Source organism: Myxocyprinus asiaticus, chromosome 8 (assembly GCF_019703515.2).
Source record: "Myxocyprinus asiaticus isolate MX2 ecotype Aquarium Trade chromosome 8, UBuf_Myxa_2, whole genome shotgun sequence".
NCBI lineage: Eukaryota > Metazoa > Chordata > Actinopteri > Cypriniformes > Catostomidae > Myxocyprinus > Myxocyprinus asiaticus.
In genome coordinates, this window is record NC_059351.1 from 43,985,225 (window position 1) to 44,004,416 (window position 19,192).

General features: G+C 37.9%; 1 protein-coding gene across 3 annotated transcripts in view; it reads right to left on the reverse strand.

Annotated features, from left to right (window-relative positions):
• Nucleotides 1-19,192, reverse strand: part of LOC127444869 (glutamate receptor ionotropic, NMDA 2B-like) — a 138,073-nt gene that overhangs the window by 41,790 nt on the left and 77,091 nt on the right. For all 3 annotated transcript variants that reach the window (XM_051704461.1, XM_051704460.1, XM_051704459.1), the window contains exons 4-5: nt 18,620-18,890; nt 14,612-14,804 (exon numbers count right to left, since the gene is read on the reverse strand). In XM_051704461.1, the coding sequence (XP_051560421.1) occupies nt 14,612-14,804; nt 18,620-18,890 (464 nt within the window). The remainder of the gene's footprint in view (nt 1-14,611; nt 14,805-18,619; nt 18,891-19,192) is intronic.

Below are 19,192 nucleotides of genomic sequence, written 5' to 3' on the forward strand. Positions count from 1 at the left end.
TCAATAGAATATAAATAAGAATTAATATTGTTGGGGCACCACCCTGGATTCCGGGACTAATAACCAGACAGTACAGCAGTCTCAATATAGGATTGTTCTCTTAGAAAGTTGACTTCCGGAGAACATTGACATTCAAAAAGGGAACAATGAAGGCTTGAATCCAAACACTGACATCCCCTGCCAGCCCTTGGCACAGGTGCATGCAGAACAATACCAAAACACTACTCTTTAAAGTATAACAAAGTTTATTGATGCAATTAATAATCAACACAATGCAGTCGATAAACTTCTGACATCCAACTACAAGCTAAATAGTAACATGATTAGATATGGTAACAGAAAAGCTTATAATACATAAGAGGAGGGTAGTGGTGTGTGTGTGTGTGTGTGTGTGTGTGTGTGTGTGTGTGTGTGTGTGTGTGTGTGTGTGAGCAGGTTTAAGTGGTTTACGAGGACTTTTTTTTAGGTTACAAACTGGTAATTACAAGGGTATTATGCTATAAATGTGGTTTATGAGGACATTTCTAGTGTCCCCATAATTCAAATCACTTCAAAAACATACTAAACGATGTTTTATTGAAAATGTAAAAATACAGAAAGTTTTTTGTGAGGGTTAGGTTTAGGGGATAGAATCTATAGTTCATACAGTATAAAAATCATTATGTCTATGGAGAGTCCTCATAATGATAGCTGCACCAACATGTGTGTGTGTGTGTGTGTGTGTGTGTGTGTGTGTGTGTGTGTGTGTGTGTGTGTGTGTGCGCGCGCGCGGGCGTGGCTCTCGTGGAAAGTGCGTCACGCGAGGTCTCCGGCCAGAGAATGTTGTGTCTGCCCGTTAAGTCAAGTCAAGTCATTTTTATTTGTATAATGCCTTTTACAACACATCGTTTCAAAGCAGCTTTACAAAAAATTATGCATTAACAAAAAGTCATCATTGTGTAGTTTGCTAAAATACGATTGTGAATTGTGTTTGTAAATTAAGTAATTAAACAGTAATTGTATTTATAAATCCAGTGAGCAAGCCGAAGGTGACTGTGGCAAGGAACACAAAACTCCATAAGATGTTGGTTAATGGAGAAAAATAACCTTGGGTGAAACCAGACTCACTGTGGGGGCCAGTTCCTCTCTGGCTAACATCATGAATATAATGCCAATATTACTTAATTATGTGCAGTGCATTGTTTAAAATTATTAAACTAAGTAAGTGTTAAGGGCCAGTGTTTAAACAAAGATTTTGTAAGAACTGTAAGATTAATGATTAATGTCTTTGAAGTTCATCCTGGATTAACTGCAGAATTTCACATAGATGCATTGTCCTTTGTTAGTTGGCTGATGAAGGATTTTGTTGGCAATTAATTTATAGTCTATGTATTCCATTATAAGAGTGTAGTCCATCATTAGACCGAGGTGACGCAGGCAGAGATCAGTGAGGTTCATCGCAGTTCAACTGGCCTGTAATTTCGTTGAGGTCTATCCTAAGTCCAAGATTCAGGCAATGGCATATGATGTATCCCATGTCTTATAGTTGGAGTTGGCATCAGTTCATCCTCTGAAGTCCATCGTAATAGACTGAAGTGATGTTTGGCTGGCACTGGCTGCATTTAGTCATCATCACTCAGAGACATGTAGCAGTGGAGTCCAACATAAAACAGGAATGGAGCTGGATCCAGCCGGTTCTGGTGACCTCAGGAAAGGAGTCCCGAGGTTGAGACAGGGATAAAAATAAAATAATATTAGCATAGATGCCATTCAATTTATTGCAGAGTTTCTGGGTTTCTGGTTCCGACAGACCTAACTAAAGCAGCCTAATTGTGAGTTGAAGTTCCAGTTATGCATTACAATAATCTAGCCTTGAGGTCATGAACGCATTAATTCATTTTTCGGCATCAGCAACAGAGAGCATGTATAGTAATTTTGCAATATTTCTTAGGTGGAAGAATGCTGTTCTACAAACATTGGTAATTTGATTTTCAAAGGACAGATTGGTATTAAATATAACACCTAAGTTCTTCGCTGTTGAAGACGATGTAACAGTACATCCATCGAGAGTCAAATTATATTTTAGAGGGTTTGTTTTTAGAGGGTTTTGTCCAATAATTAGTACCTCTGTTTTGTCGGAATTGTGTAGAAGGAGATTTCTGGCCATCCAATCTTTGATTTCATTGATACACTCTGCTAATTTGGAGAATTGTGAAATTTTGTCAGGTTTTGAAAAAATATAAAGTTGGGTATCGTTGGCATAACAGTGGAAACTTATTCCACATTTCCTGATAATATCTCCCAGGGGAAGCATATACAAGGAGAAAAACAGAGTCCCTAAAACTGAAATTAGCAAATTCACCAAGGAAATCAGAATAAGGCCTGGGTGATCTATATACTGTAGCAAGGGCAAAAGACGACAGAGTTTTTTTATTTATATCTGACGGTGTCACATTAAGCATTATTAGTTCAAAAGACTTAAACTTATATCCTGTCCTCTGAGTAACACCAAAAACTTCACTGTAATTGTAGCAACACCTTCTCCTCGACCGTTCAGATGAGGCTCATGTTTATAACAATAAACTGGGGGAGTAAATTCATTTAAACTAATATATTCATCCAGTTTAAGCCAGGTTTTGGTAAAACAGAGTGCATCCAAACTATGATCTGTAATCATTTAATGTACCATTAGTGCATTGGTAGAAAGAGATCTAATGTTGTTGCCCTATCTTCATATGATGTTTATCTTTAATTTTTTTTTTTTTTTTTTTCAAGTTTGACCTTAATCAAATTTTTTCTAAATGATTTAGTGAGAGTTTTGTATTTGGTAGTTTGGGGAACAGACACAGTCTCTATGTGATATCTAGGTGATACAGTCTCTAGGTGTTGTAGTTTATGTGACCTGTGTGATGTCTCAAGGCAGCTAGCAGATGTTTGGTTTAATCACTTTGTCTGCTTCCTGACCTGGGCCCCAGTTAGTCAAATACTATCATTATTAAGACTATGAGCCAAGTTACTAGAGTGGAGAGTGGCACCTTCCAGTGAGGGACTGGAGTCCATCTCTTTAGCAGGTCAGGTCTACCCCAAAAACTCTTCCAATTGTCTATAAATCCTATGCTATTCTCCGGACACCACTCAGACATCCAGCCATTCAGTGACACTAATCTACTATAAACCTCGTCACCACGATGAGCAGGGAAGTGGCTAGAGCATATTACAGTGTCTGACATCGTTTTTGCAAGTTCAAACACATCTTTAACATTATCTTTAGTGATCTCCGACTGGAGAAGCCAGACATTATTAGTTCAGATATGAATAACAATTTTAGAAGATCTACATTTAGCATTAGCCAGCACTTGTAAATTTGATCTGATGTCAGATGCTCGAGCCCCGGAAATGCATTTAACAATAGTGGCTGGAGTCTCTATTTCCACGTTCCTTACAATAGAATCACCAATTATTAGGGCTCTTTCAACATTATTCTCAGTGGGTGCATCACTGAGTGGGGAGAATCGATTGGAAACCCTAACAGGAACGGGAGAGTGGTGTCGCTTTGCTGAGCGAGTATGCCGCCGAGATGTCACCCAAACGCCCTGCTGCAGGGGCTCTAAAGCCTGAACCAAAGAGTGTGTGTTGCTCATTGTACTACCCGCATCCGAAACAGTATCTACTGGCTTCTCTTTCTCACTGACCTCCACTAGCGTTCGGATGCGTGTCTCTAACTCATTAACCTTCTCTGTCAGCCTGACTAATTCTTTACATTTATCACATGTAAATCCCTCACTGCTGATGGAAGAAGCTATAGTAAACATGTGACATGCAATGCAGGAAGAAATAACATGAGTGGGTGCCATGACTTACCGCAGTTGTTTGTTGTTGTTGTTGTTGGTTGTTCCTGAGCGGTGAGGGATTGAGATCAATGTGAATCCCTCACGTAATTGTTTGTTGTTATGGTTATTCTTAATAAGCAATGCTTTGAAATCGATGCAATAATCCGTATAACACAGAGGAGAAAAATGGGTGCGTGCTGTAAAATACGCGCAGTTTAATCGCGATAAAAATAGAAAGCGGATGCACACAGAAAATGCACACAGCTGAATCACGATAAGTGAATAATGCGGGGGGAAATACGATGTGCACTGAAAAATGGCAGATGTTAAGGATTAAAAGCTGAAAACAGACAGATAAGCAATGCTAAAAAAGCTAGAAGGCTACAAACACAGACTCGAGCTAGGCACCAGCAGCAACAGGTAAAATACACACAGATGAAACAATAGAAAAGTGGAAAAACCCGAAACAAGTGGTAAAATGACAAAGGATAAAACGATGAACGTATGAGAATAAGAATCAGTAATGCTAAGCAGGCTAGCAGGCTACAAACACTCATGCCCTTTTGTGTCTCTGCTGGTATGATAACTTAGGGACAAAGCTGGGCTCTATCGCCAAGTTATCTGTTCGCTAAATGTGTGTGCGCGTATGTTTGTGAGGGGTCGGGGGTGTGTGCGATTAGTACAAGAGAGAGAACAGGGTGACGGCACTGAAACCCGGTTTATCAATCGTGGGAGAGACGGCAACCATTAGTTTTATCACTCAGAGATGCGGTGAACGGCTCGTAATCTGTCCACCGCTGTCGTTGGTTCTTTAATGGATAAACTCAATGTGCCGGTCTCACCCGCAATGACGGGAATGCACAAACAGATCAACGTGGCTGGACGACAACACAGCAAATCTCATTCATGGTAACAGTAAGTTACAGTAATACCTTGAGTATTATTAGCAGCAATGAGCGGACTCGGTGGTCTATAAACTGTATAAGCAATAACCTTGATACACAAGAATAACACACTATAATAATCTATCTCTGCCCAGACATAAACCTCTTACTTGAGTTGTGTGAGGACATGGGTAGAATGTGTGTTCGTCCGTCATTTAACTCCGACTTGGTTCCTCGAAGCTCGGGTGGTGATGGGAGGCCATTTCCTCGCTCTGTCAGCGGGCGGTACGGTGGCTGATTCTCGGCGGTTTGGCGGAGAAATCAGAAAAGTCGACTCGGTTGAAGAAGGAAATCTTCTTTCTTCACTTCTGTAGGCAAAAGGGTGAGACGCGAATTGCTCAGCGGTCTCCTTTGGATCCGTTACCATGCTCGGTGGAACACGGAGAATCTTGGCTCATCCAGCGAGATGGAGATTGTATGGCCAAAGTTCAGGTATGTACGTTACTTCCTTGGGCAGCGAGGCTAAACCTGGGAGCAGCAGGGCTGCAACTAGACACGGCGGATACTGCCGCGGGAAGCAAAGCTTAGGAGGAATCTCCAGGGTTTATACTCTCGACATCATGGTTGAGGGACGCGTTCTATTGTGCATTTCATCACATAGGAGTTGAGAGTTCGATACTTCAGAATTTCACACCTAGATGTAAAGTGAGCAAGGCTTGATGGGATCTGTAGTCTGTTTGGACTTCCTTTGTTTGATTTTGGTGCCGTTTGGCTTTGAGTGTTCCAACAGGCCTCAGTCAGGCTTTATGACTGTGTGTAGGCCTGCCTTTGTCTCCTATCTGAGCACATGAGGCCCAACAACACTTTACTAAACTCCTCCTTTAAAGTACTTTCTGAAGCAAACCATTGCCTAAAGACATTAAAAGCAGAACAGTTCAAAAGGATATGTTTGCCACACAGGTCAACAGGGAACCATTTGAACAGTCATCGAAAGCTTGTGGCTGTGAAGAATACTTTATATGATTATTTCATTAATGTCTTGGGGGTTGGGTGTAGTAATTACAGTGTTTGGCCACCAGCATTGGATTATTGTACGCATCATCAACGTGAGGCTGACAATAATCTGCAAAGGATTTATAACGTGAGAGTCATGAGAAGACATTATGACATAAACAATACTAGTTCAACTAAACAGGATTAAGGATTAACTGAACACCAATCAAATCATACTTTGGTTTCACATCCTGCACTCACACCCACCCACAGTAAAAATCACAACTGAAAACTGGTGTATGTGCAAACTTATGCATGCGTGTGAGCCAGTGGAAGTGTGTATAAACTTTTCTGAGTTTCTCTGTGTTTATGTATGCATTCATAATTAAAGCAGGTTATAAACTCCTGGATGAACCATAGATTAATTACCTTTACTCACACAGGATGCGATGCAATGATCAAACCCCCTCCCTAGGAAAGCCTTTAGGCCTTGTAACACAGTAATTCACCCCCAACACTCATGCACATTAATAAACAGACCTAGAAACACATGCTGATAAATAGAAACTCACTTTAACTTCTCTCTTAAAAGGCACACAAACGCACCTATGGGAACTGAACAGGATCTAAGCTTAGAGACAAGCATTTCAAAAAAGGGAGACAGTTTATTTGTGTTTTGCATTTTATACCGTAAGTATAAGTGAGAGCGCAAAAAATGAAAGGAGACAGAAACAAAGTGTGACAGAGTCCAGAAAATGGAGAGAAAGAGTGTGCAAGACCGAAATAAAATTGCATGGATTCACCAGCAGGAGTGTCCGACTGATATCCTGACCTATTTCTGTAGAGTTATTGTCAGCTACTTTCATCAGTGCCCAAAAGCATTATAAAATTGTCCAAAACCACCTTATTAAACTTTCTGGCCATCAGGTCTTCTAGACATCCAGTGAATCTGAACCCCGTTGCCTGAGGTGCTCCAATTAACTGAAGTGGAGAATAAAAGCACGGGGCTTCACGAGCCTTAAGCACCACAGAGGAGTCAAACCATCACAGAGATAAGCCACACATTCCCACAAGTGAGGGAAAACACAACCTATTTTCACGCTGACACACACATACACAAACATATCCTAGCACAAAACAAAAAGTCACTTTAAAATAGAATAAATGTTTGCAACTTGCTTATCGTTTATGGGCCGTTTACCAAGACCTCAACATATTTAGACAACCAAGAAACTTTCAAAACTTATCACACCAGTTTTGACAATTCTTCCTTAGATTAACCATCAGACATTTGGGTCATTGACAAACATTTTTGTCTGAGGGGATAAGATTGAAAAAATCTTATAAAAATCTAATTTGAAATACATTTGTGGAAATGTAATCTTTGTGTCTATGTTGGTTTGTGTAATTTTTGAAAAACATTTGTAGCAATTTCTACGGGAAAAGAAAGTGGTTTAAGCGAATGTCAGTGGTGTTGCCATCAAATAAAAGGTTTTACATTACTTTCCTTGCACCTTATAGGGATAGTTCACCCAAAAATGAAATTTCTCTCATTATTTACTCACCCTCTTGATATCCCAGGTGTCTATGACTTTCTTTCTTCAGCAGAACACATTTGAAGAAAAATAGAAAAATGTCATAGCTCAGTAGGTCCTTAAAATGCAAGTGAATGGAGATTTATTGTTTGAAGCTCCAAAAATCACAGACAGTCAGCATAAACGTCTTTGATACGACTCCAGCGGTTAAATGAATGTCTTCTAAAGTCATACAATCACTTTTGGTGTGAAAAAATATAAATATTTAACTACTTTTTAACTATAATCAAACACTTCCGGAAAGCTTCACGAGAGGGTAGAATCCAAGCGGTCTCTTGTGTGACATATTCGTGTTGCCATGGATACAGATGTAATCTCAGGTTTCCACTCGGTTGAGACATCCAGGATAAGCACACAAACGCTCATACAGATCTAAACCAAAACCAAGCTATTGTACAGCATTCCTCCTCACTTGTAAACAGTGCTGCTTTTACGGATGTGACGCACGTGCGTCAGTTCTCGCTTGTTTCAAATGCCAATGCGATTATGTCACATGTGCGTACCGCTCCTGACCTGAAGCATGATTTAGAGTTCTTAAGTAAAGTACTTAAATATGAATCTTTTTTGCACCAAAAGTGACCGTAATGCTTTAGAAGACATTAATTTAAGTTGTATCGATGACGTTTATGCTGACTGTCTGTGATGTTTGGAGCTTCAAACGAGAAATCTCCATTCACTTGCATTTTAAGGACCTACTGAGATATTTTTCTATTTTTCTTCAAATGTGTTCTGGTGAAGAAAGAAAGTCATACACACCTGGGATATCATGAGGGTATAATGAGCAAATAATGAGAGAATTTTCATTTTGGGGTGAACTGTCCCTTTAAATATAATCAATTGTAACAACTTAATCCTTCATTTAAAAAAAAAAATATTTTTCAAGGTAAACTTTTCTTTTTTTCCTTTTTTTTTTACAAACAACAATAAGTTTTGAGTCATAAATATCAAGAAGTTTTCTAAGGGTTACTCCATTTGACATAACTAAAATGTAGCCTACCTTTTCATAAAAATGTACAAATATCGAATATGTGTGTCTAATGGAGAATTTCAGCATTTAATGAGACTTGATGAGATGGTTACATCACTTACACATTTTTGACAATAAGCTCCAGAAAATATATAAAAATGATTCTGAAATAAAAAAAAGCAAATTCATAATAGTAGAGGTGTATTTAAATAATCGTGTGTGAATTGCATTTTTAATTAACTTTCATAACTTAAAGGTGCATTTTAGAATCACATGACCAGCTGAGTACTACTCACTTAGTCTAAGTAACTGACTTGTTATTGGACACTTTCACTCGTGGTTTAAATTAATCATGGCTGATTGTGAATAGTGAATTTCTACAATGGAACCTTTAACTGAAAACTATTGCTTTTGAATGATGCTGCATCCACACCACAAGGTGTCACTGTAAGTCCAAGATGTTTTGAAAAAAAGTTACTGAGTGCACCTTAAATAGACTTGATAGTAACTTAATAGATCCGGACTAAAAAATAATAATAAATGAGCGTCAAGTCATTGAACCATATACTTCTTTTTTTATACTTCTAAAAAACACAAAAAAATTTGTGACATTGGTAGAAAAACAAGGTGAGCCTCTATGAAATGTTTACAATGCGGCAATGCAATTTTATTTCAAGAATTTACTACAAATCCCTATACCTAAAATAAAGGGATTTATCTCCTCTTCACCTATAGCTGGTGTGTGGTGAGCATACCAGTGCACTATGGCTGCTGTCGAATCATCCAGGTGGATGCTGTACACTGGTGGTTGTTGAGGAGAACTACCTGTTCCCTGTGTAAAGTGCTTTGAGTGTAGTGTCAGAAAAGCACTATATTAGTGTAATGTTCATTCATTCATTCATTCATTCATTCAAATGTCCATAAAAATCTTTGGAAATATGTCTTGATAATAATGTTTACAATAATTCCATACCTGTCATTTCTTATTTCAAAACAAAAGACAGGAAATCATTAACTTTAAACACATTCTAGCGTAACCTGAATTAAATCAATTTTCTGCGAAAATAGAACTGTCAGATGTCTGCACAAACAAATTATCGGGCGTAAGTATGCGTGACCCCATTTAACCCCACTCTCACCCTTTATAGGGCATGTGTATCTAATCTAACCTTCTACTACCATGCCGAAACCTTCAAGCTGACCTTCATTGAAAACCCTTGAGGCTGTCTTGTGCCCTTAACCAGCACAGGACACGACCCATCCAGCTGAAAAGCTCTCCATCATCGCTGACAGAGCCACTGCGGAGCATGGTGGGTGTTCCAGAATGATAATATAGAATCTTGGAATGCCATTTAAATCATCTCCATCATTGTGGAAACGGATCATTAGAGTCCTCCAGGGGTCACTGGGTCCAATGATTCTCATTCAGCCCACCTCATAATGCTGTCATTCAAAGGCCTCTAGTGTGTGCGTGTGCACACATATGTGTGTTAGGTACAAAGCGTCCCAGGTGTGTGCTTGAGAAACCTGCACTCCCGCAGGACTGCTCTAAACAAAACAATTTTCTTTGTTTTGTACTTATGGCTACTTTTCCTCCTCCTATTTGGTCTATTCTTGTGTTCCCGAATGTTCACAAGACATTAGAGTGTGCTCTCATCTTCTCATCAGGAACCCTAACACATCTGCCTAATTACACAAACACACTTTCATGTTCACCAAGATACCATGTCTGCTGGGTAACCGCTGTAAACATACTACACACAAAAAAAACCTAAAAGTGCTTTAGCCACTTAATTGTTTTCCTCATCTAAACAAACAAAGCATTCCATGACAATAATTTAATATATAATGATTGCATAATTATAAATAATTATATTTAAATAATTATAAATAGAAAATATATAATAAATTAAATCAGATAATTAAAATACATTACAGTATTGTGGCAGACGAGTAAAGCATTGATTAGACAATGTAAAAAGTGGCTTTAGAAAGTTTAAATAAATATGTAAAAAAAATATATATATTGTTTACTTCCATATCGTTGAACATACTTTAAGCCGATCTTTGGCCTACAGTCCACAGCAATCCATTCTGTAATTGAATTCCTCAATCTGTCTGAACTAGACTCATTATAAGGGCTTTTCTAAGGATGCATCTATGGCTACGTTCACACCGCAGCTGAATGTGGCCCAAATCTGATTTTTTCACTCACATGTGACAGATGATTGTGTGAACAGCAAAAAGCGCTTTGAATCTGACATTTTCAAATCCGATCTGGGCCACTTTCATATGCTGAAATAAATCGGATATGTACATGATTTTTTCCAATGTGTCTTCGGTGTGAACAGCCAGGTCAGATTGAATGTGATTTTTACATGAATCTACCTCAACATTTGTCATTTGCACGCTTGATTTCCAGCATATATACGCCTGTTATATTGTAAAACTTTTAAGTGCGAGTCACATCTGTCTAGTTAATGCATTCAGTTTCTTTTTAAGGAAAGAAAATAAAAGTATAGGCTTCAACAGTTGGGTTCAGCGATTCATTTAGATTGCACGTTAAATATGCATATGAAAAGATACAGATGTAGATTTATATAACGGCACTCTTTGCTTGTGTCAATTGCTCAGAAAACACAGTTTCTAGATTTCTCAAACTGTATCAAAACACGAATGCAAGCCAGTCAATGGAAATATTAAATAAATAAAGATAACTCTTCCTACCTTACATATACTGTTTGTAATGTCGTCTTTCAATTTTATGGTGTGTTTTGTTAGAGGTAATATTACATTTGAACTTTCACCATACAAAGTCAAATGACTACATTAAAATACTTTATCCATCAATGGTCTTTCTCCAACACTCGCAGACATATTATCAGATAGGCATGTGTCCTATCTGCATAAAAAATGGATAATTACATTTTTAATTATAATTTAATTAATTATTCATACTATAATGATGAACATGCCGGAGTTTGTTATACGCATGCTCAAGGAGTGCTATAGGCATGCGGGTCAGTTAAGGAGTGTCGGCTGTTCAGACCAGTGTCTGATATGGGCTACATTAAAAATGTCATGTGAACAACCTAACAAAAAAAAATCAGATTTGAGCAAAAAATCTGATCTGGGCCACATTCAGCTGCGGTGTGAACGTAGCCTATTTAAACTTTAGGAGCGTATCACTTTGGTTGAATCGCATCATAAACAGAGCGTTTTTAGGACACTGTGTCAAGTTAAACATAGTTTGAAATTGAGAAAATCATCCTGAGACCCTTGAATTCAGAGTTGCCCACTGTCCAGCTGTGTTTGTCCTCATCTTGTGCTGTCTGCTGCCGGTAAGCATGGTTTGTTGCCTGTACAGCTGCAGTTGCACTTACTGCCCTCTGCTGACTGAGACTCATAAAAACATGAAGGTGGTACAGAACTTAAAGTAGGAATTGCTCCAATGATAGGACAAATCCGTAACACGGTCGATGGACATGATTAATTGAATTTTTCTTTTTTTTTTTTTTTTTTTTTTGCATATCCCTATAAAAAGTGGAAATCATATTTTGTAAATAATATGACAAAATAAAGTGTGGAAGAAGGGGAAAAGAAATATGGAGATTAATGAAACGAGGGAAAGAAAGTGTGTATGTGTGTGTGTGTGTGTGTGTGTGTGTGTGTGTGTGAGAGAGAGTAAGTTTATGAGAGGTGGCAGGCAGACAGAAACAGAGAGACAATAGTTGGTAAACAGAGAGAGAGAGAGAGAGAGAGAGAGAGAGAGAGAGAGGCCAGGCTTCTACTGTTTTTCCATTCGGCTTCTTAATCCTGCTCTGCCTCGAGCATTCAATTAACTCACCAGTAGATCAAATGACTGGCTAAAAGAGAGTGTGACCGCACCTAAACGTTAATTAATACTTAGGAATCAATGCCCCTCAATACTAAATGTCAAATAACAGTACAAGAGAGAACAGAGCTGTTCAGATGAAAAGCTCACTTTGGTATTACAATGTATATTTATGTTTCAAAGATGAAAATAAAAGCCGGGGCCGGTGCAGACATGTAGGCGTGGGGTGAATGTCAGAGGAGATGTAATGGGGAAAGAGTGCTCAGTGGCAAACACTTCAGCAAGGAACTACAGCAGACCCACATTGCCAATAATGTACTTGCTTTCACCATCTGTCCATCTGCTACTCTCACTCTTTCTTTCTCTTAAGATATTAAAGGGATGGTTCACCCAAAAATTTAAATTATGTCATCATTTACTTACCTTTATGTTGTTGCAAACCCATATGACTTCCTTTCTTCTGTGGAACAAAAAAGATTATGTTAGGCAGTATGTTAGCCTCTGTCACCACTGACTTTCATTGCATCTTTTTTCCAATGAAAGTTAATGGTGACTGAGACAAAAATTCTACCTAAAATCTCCTTTATTGTTCCATGAAGAAAAAGAAAGTCAGTTGGGTTTGAAAGAACATTAGGGTAAATGATAACAGAATTTAAATTATTCAGTGAACTATCCCTTTAAAGAGTAAAGGAGTGTGCCGTAAATAGTCTGTTATTCAATCTAAAATGAAGCTACAGAATCCGGCAATAACATGTTTTATTACACGGCTTTCTGGAATACTTGATCCTGTTTGGTCGACCATGGTATTCTGAAGTAAAATATTTTTGTATAATGACCATTAAAGGAATAGTTCACCCAAAAAAGAAAATTCTCTCATCATTTACTCACCCTCATGCCATCCCAATTTCTCAGCACTTTTGGTCCATCCAATGCAAGTCAATGGGTGCCAAAATGTTGAAGTTCCAAAATGCACATAAAGGCATCATAAAAGTAATCCATAAGACTCCAGTGGTTAAATCTATATCTTCAGAAGTCATATGATAGGTGTCGGTGAGAAACAGATCAGATTTATATTCTTCTTCTTATGTTTTTGGTGACTCACATTATTCATGCCTATCGCCCCCTACTGGGCAAGGAGAAGAATTTCAAGCAAAAAATGAATTAAATATTGTTCTGTTTCTCACCCACACCTATCATATCACTTCTGAAGATATGGATTAAAACACTGGAGTCATATGGATTACTTTTATGATGCCTTTATGAGCTTTTTAGAGCGTCAACATTTTGGCACCCATTAACTTGCATTGTATAGACCTACAGAGCTGAAATATTCTCCTAAAAATTATAATTTGTGTTCTGCAGAAGAAAGAAAGTCATACACATCTGGTATGACATAAGTGTGAGTAAATGATGAGAGAATTTTCATTTTTGGGTGAACTACTCCTTTAAACTGTATAATTATCCATTGTCTTAGGCAACTGATTTCCTAATGTACTGTATTAGCTGTGCTACCATCATGTCTTTCATATTGTTCCACAGTCTCTTTTTTCAACTCAAACCAATATTTCATGTCAGTTTACCATTTTTGGTAAGTGGTCATGCAATAAGCGTACATTTATCACAATAATGTACAGCCAGCCAATCATTATTGCAAAATAATCCCAGACAGGGTGATCAGGACCCCAACACAAAGTTGAGGACTGAATAATCCCTTATTTATTACACATCTCTCAGGAATACTTGATTCGGATTGATCAATCGCTACAACCAGTGGTCCGATACTTCTTAATTATAACCGCACATCCAGGGATAAAGTGATATTTAACCAGTCATCTGGATTATGCGAGTCATCTTTCCTACTAACACTCTGCGATCTCTCCAAGTAAGCTAATAAAATAATTTCAACTCAACTCAATATTTAATATCCATTTTTTTTTTCAGCAAGTAGTCATGTAATAAGCATGATAGTGAGTAGTCAAATGGTAATTTTTGCAATATAAACATGTTACTGAGCTCCAACGCAAACTGAAGGTGTAATTCAGCTGTTTCTGGAGACTTTAGGGTGTCTTTCTTCTCACATAATAACATAATTTCAACTCAAATCATTATTGCATGTTCATGTAATTGTTTAGTTTAGCCATGTAATAAGTGGGATTAAGTCCTGACCACCCAGTCAGGTTTTTTTTTTTTTTTTTTTTGTGATAATGCCTTCGCTAAAAATGGCTCTTTAAATGAAAGGTGGGACCTACTTTCCATTCCAACAGCTGCAATGTTGAGCTTTACAATTTCTCCCAATAATTAATTTTTTTCTCTGAAGATATCTAACACAAGCCACGGAGTGTTTGTGTGTCTGTTTCTTTGTGCTGTCTAGGGTTGTTCACGCTTTCAAAACACTCCATTAGTCTGGAAACTCTTCTGAGCAGGTGTTGTAAAAGTGTGTATGTCTGCAAGAGTGCCTGCGCATGTGTATGATTGCCGATCCCAGATGTCGGAGTTTGAACCCTGGCATCCCGCAAGGCATGTCTCACCTCAGCACCTCGTTGGGGTTTCCTGACTTGCTGCCTTTCTTGTCAGGTGTGCCGTGGCATCCAGACTTAAGCAGCGTGTGAGGACCCCGATCTAGCATCATTGTAGAGGTTGCCATGGCGATTATGGCTACAGCATCACGCACACGAGCCTCCAGACCGTAGTCCCACTCATCATAGGAAACAGAGATCAAACCTGAAAGAAAGGAAGAGGAAATTCAGTACGAAGAATACAATATGTTTTGCTACCCTTTTAATAATTATCTGCTATCTTGACTTCAAACTAATAACACTCTAACACCATGTCCTAATCAGGCGCAACATGATACGTTTCCATTGTCAAGGAATTTGTCTGTCCACACTGAAAAGAAAAATGCTGTGTAAAGCAGCACAATCAGCCAATCAGAATATAGTTGATGTGATGACACATTAGGGAAAGCTCAGATAAAGCGTTTAAACTGTCCGTGTGGAGGGTGTGAATAGTTTTAAATCAAGCAGGCATATAGTGACTTGGCTTTCAATTGGACTCGTCTGTCTAAAATTCTCATTTATCAACGGATGTCTACATCAGAGTGTGTTGCGGTAAACGTTTAACATTAAGTAAATGTTTTGGTCGCATCATGACAGAGCATTAGCATCGCATCTTTTTCCCTCTCCAACCATCTGATGCACCATCCCCATTGAAATCAATGCCTTTGTACCATAGGCGCCCCAAGGAATAGTTATGAGGTGCGGGATTTTGCACCAATGACATTTTATGGTGGGCATGGTTACCTCAAGCGACCCTATAGAAACAGAAAGCAAGCGATTTGATGTGATATTACTTGTTGCTTTATCGCGTCGCTTTATTTCAAACAATATAGATTTCCAGCATCAAGTAATTTGTCATTCCACAATGGAAGCGAAAATGCTTTGCTACACAACACAATAACAGCCAATCAAAACATATATGACATTTACTACCCAACAATGTGGATCAGGATTTAGAACAATGTGGATCAGGATTTACAAAAATGTGGATCAGGACCAATCATATTTCACTGTGGGTGAGGCTATCCAGCAGAACACAACAGAAATAGAAACCAAGCGATTGACGAAATGCCCTGGTGCTCGCCACGGCTCATTAGGACAAAAACTCCAACCTGTTCCCTCTCCCAAGGCGTCAAACACTGCCGCTTGTGCAAGAGCCCAGAACGTCAATCTACAGACGGCAAAAGCACCCTCTGGCATCTGTTTTTCCAATGCACGCAGCAGGGCAGTCTAAAAGGGAGCTGTCACTGTCAATCTTCAGATAGTATTGCGTGTGTTTAACCACAGTTTGTTTTATTATACATATATTAGTGTGGTTAAAATACACAATCATATCGATTATTTTAGATATCCTAACCCAACCCCATTCCTTAACCTAAACAATTATCAATGATATAAAACATGAAAGAGGTTTCATGTTTAACATTGTTGATAATTGGCTAGGTTTAGTAATGGGATTGGGTAAATTTAGTAAAAATAATTTAACATGTAAATTAAAAAAAATTTTATATATATATTTTTAAGCACCTGACTCCACCATTATGCCTAAACCAAACCAATTCTCAACAATATTAAAGACATAACAAGCAGATAAAAGAACAGTCACCATTTATTTAAAATAAAAATGATTCAAAAGCACATTAATAATATTCCAAACCATAAGATAGCATTGTGTGAGGAACAGAGTGAAATCAAAGATTTTAATCTTCCCCCTCCGTGAAGGCAGGGTTATCCATTATCCGCCTCGGGAGCGAGAATAGGTTTATCGCAATGCTATAGATTTCCAATGTCAAGTAATTTGTCGGTCTACACTGGAAGTGAAAAGGCAGCACAAACAGCATAATAGCAGCCAATTGGAACATATTTAATATTTAAAGCTGCACTACATAATTTTGTGCTCTCTAGCGACATCTGTGGTTGAAATTTAAAACTGCAAGCAATTTGCAGAAGAACACTTTACCTCAGTCATGTTTCAACACTGCTGTTCTGGTGGATGAATCTCATGATTTGAGCTTATGTGGACATCGCCAGTGTGTGATCATGACTGTAAGATATTCAGAGCTGGAGTCATAACGTGCTATTTTCATATTGATATTATTATGTTATACGATTAAACATTTAAAAATGTAATATCACTTGTTTTGATGAAGATAAACAATACTCTTCTTTACATATTTTGTTTAAATGCATGTATATCGCTTTTCATACACTACACTCAAATCGCTTTTACAAAAGAGAACAGGGGACTCTACTCAATCACCGCAGTTACCAGTATATTTTCATATGATTATTCGAGTGTTTTATCTAATAGTAATGTATTGAAGCCTACTACGATTACCAGTTATCGTGATATGGCTGATAGGAGTTCAGTGTAAGACTTTAATATTTTTCCATTATGTACAGCCCAGTGTACAACGAAATCACTGACGAAAACGTTCATTGACGGAGGTTATTTGTATTTATTTCGTCAGCAATAACGAAGACGAGATGAAAAAGGCGCATCATGGCTATAAGTAAATCATTTTATTAAAGCATAGGCTACTGTTGACGAAAATATGATGATAAAATTGATACTGCGAGATATTAACACTGCAAGATATAAACAGAAGAAGAAACATCTTGAGAATCCGTATATAGAAGAGGATATTAGATATGGATCTAATCCATTAATCCAATACATTGGGGATTTCTCTGCTTGAGCTGCTTGAGTTGAACGCGCTAACACCGGCTAAATGAACCGCTTTAAAACTGGATAAATACCTCATTCAAACGCATCCTATTAATACATGAGATTCATCGATATATCCACAACATTTATGGAACAACTTACATCACAGCGAAACGAATGAACAGGTGAACTTGAAAAAAATGACGCGCTAGTCAGAATATGCGCAATTTGCGTTGTGAATACGCTGCTTCCATAAGAAATACGCTACACGCAAAGTAATATCCTTTCATGGAAAATTAATAAGTCTCAAAAGCATGCAGAATTCAGAATACAGGCTAACTTCTAAAAAGTAGCTAATACTTCAGTCTATATTATTATTATTATTATTATTATTATTATTATTATTATTATATTATAGGAGCTCAGGTTTTTCACATGTTTGATACAGGTTTACATTATGAAAAGTTTTTTTTTTCTTTTCTAAAGTTTGAACATTTTATTAAACTTTGGTCTGTTACAGTTTGACACTTTTTTGTCCATTCTGCACGTCACCATCAAGTAAAAGATATGATTTTTGTTGACTAAAATTCTATGTCATGTTTGTCAGAGTAAAACTGATTAAAATGAATGAATATGACATGACGAAATACTGACTATTTTGAAAGGACATTTTCGTCAAAAGAATAAAACTGACTAAAATGAAAAACTGTGGAAAAAAATAACACTGTACAGCCTTAGTTGATAAAGCAAATTAAACTGTAATAACACTCTAAACTAAAAACGAGCAATAAAGTGAAATATACTTTATTAAACATGAAAATAATATGCTTAAATATGCAATATTACAATTATAAGAAGTCAGTTTCAGAAGTCATACATATAGTAAACATGTAAAGTAAATTCCCCCGACAACATATACATCGGGATCGTTAAACACACGGGTAATGTTCAACTCATTAAAGCATGAAAACCCTACCAGACAACATACTGTATCCAAGCATTATTGCAGGTAAACAACTTAGCCAAAAAGATTACAGATAAACATCCATCCAGACTGCAGCAATGCCATCCTGAACTGTGTGAATGTGACTGACTGAACTGAACAGTGTCCTCAGCCGGAACACGTGACAGACGGTACTTCTTTCCTGTGTTTACGGACATGACATAATGAGGCAAGGAGGAATGACATAAGCCAGCGATTTCTACATGAATAATTATTCTCCACTCTTATCCCATTGTTTCTGTATGCCCTGCTTAACTTCATTGTTTTCTACCCATTTTAAGACCCTTTTATCCATCCTTTTTATTCATACCTGTTGGAAAGACGTTGGGTACGTTATCTGCATCCCCAGCCACCAGTGAAGGTACGATCCAGGTATAGCCATAACCAGTGAGGCCAACTGAATGTGCCACCTCAAAAATGGTTGTGGCTTCTTCTTTAGTGCAGTAGAGTAGTATAACAGGACTTTGAAGCTTCTTCAGCTGGTTCTGGATCTTTGAGTCACCATCATCTACTGACATGTCCAACAGCAACACCTCTTCCAGCTCCCAGCCAACAAAACTGTTCTCGACGGTACTCCGGATCTGACGGTTGGAAAAACAGAAAGAGATATTACAAAACTGAATGTCCTGCAACACACCGCCTGCTGTTCCCAGCTCTCCTACAACTGTTCTCTTTGTTGTCTAAATTGGAAGAAAAGGAAAAATTGAAAGACATGGAGAATGACAAAGGAAACAAGAAAGAAAGACAACGAAAGAATAAGGAACAAAGATAAATATGAATATAGAGGAATAAAACTAAAATAATGCTCATAAAAAGTGAGTTTTTCCATCGAGCACCTCTTCCAGAAACCAGTCCACAAAACGTTCCTTCATCTGTAGGCTAT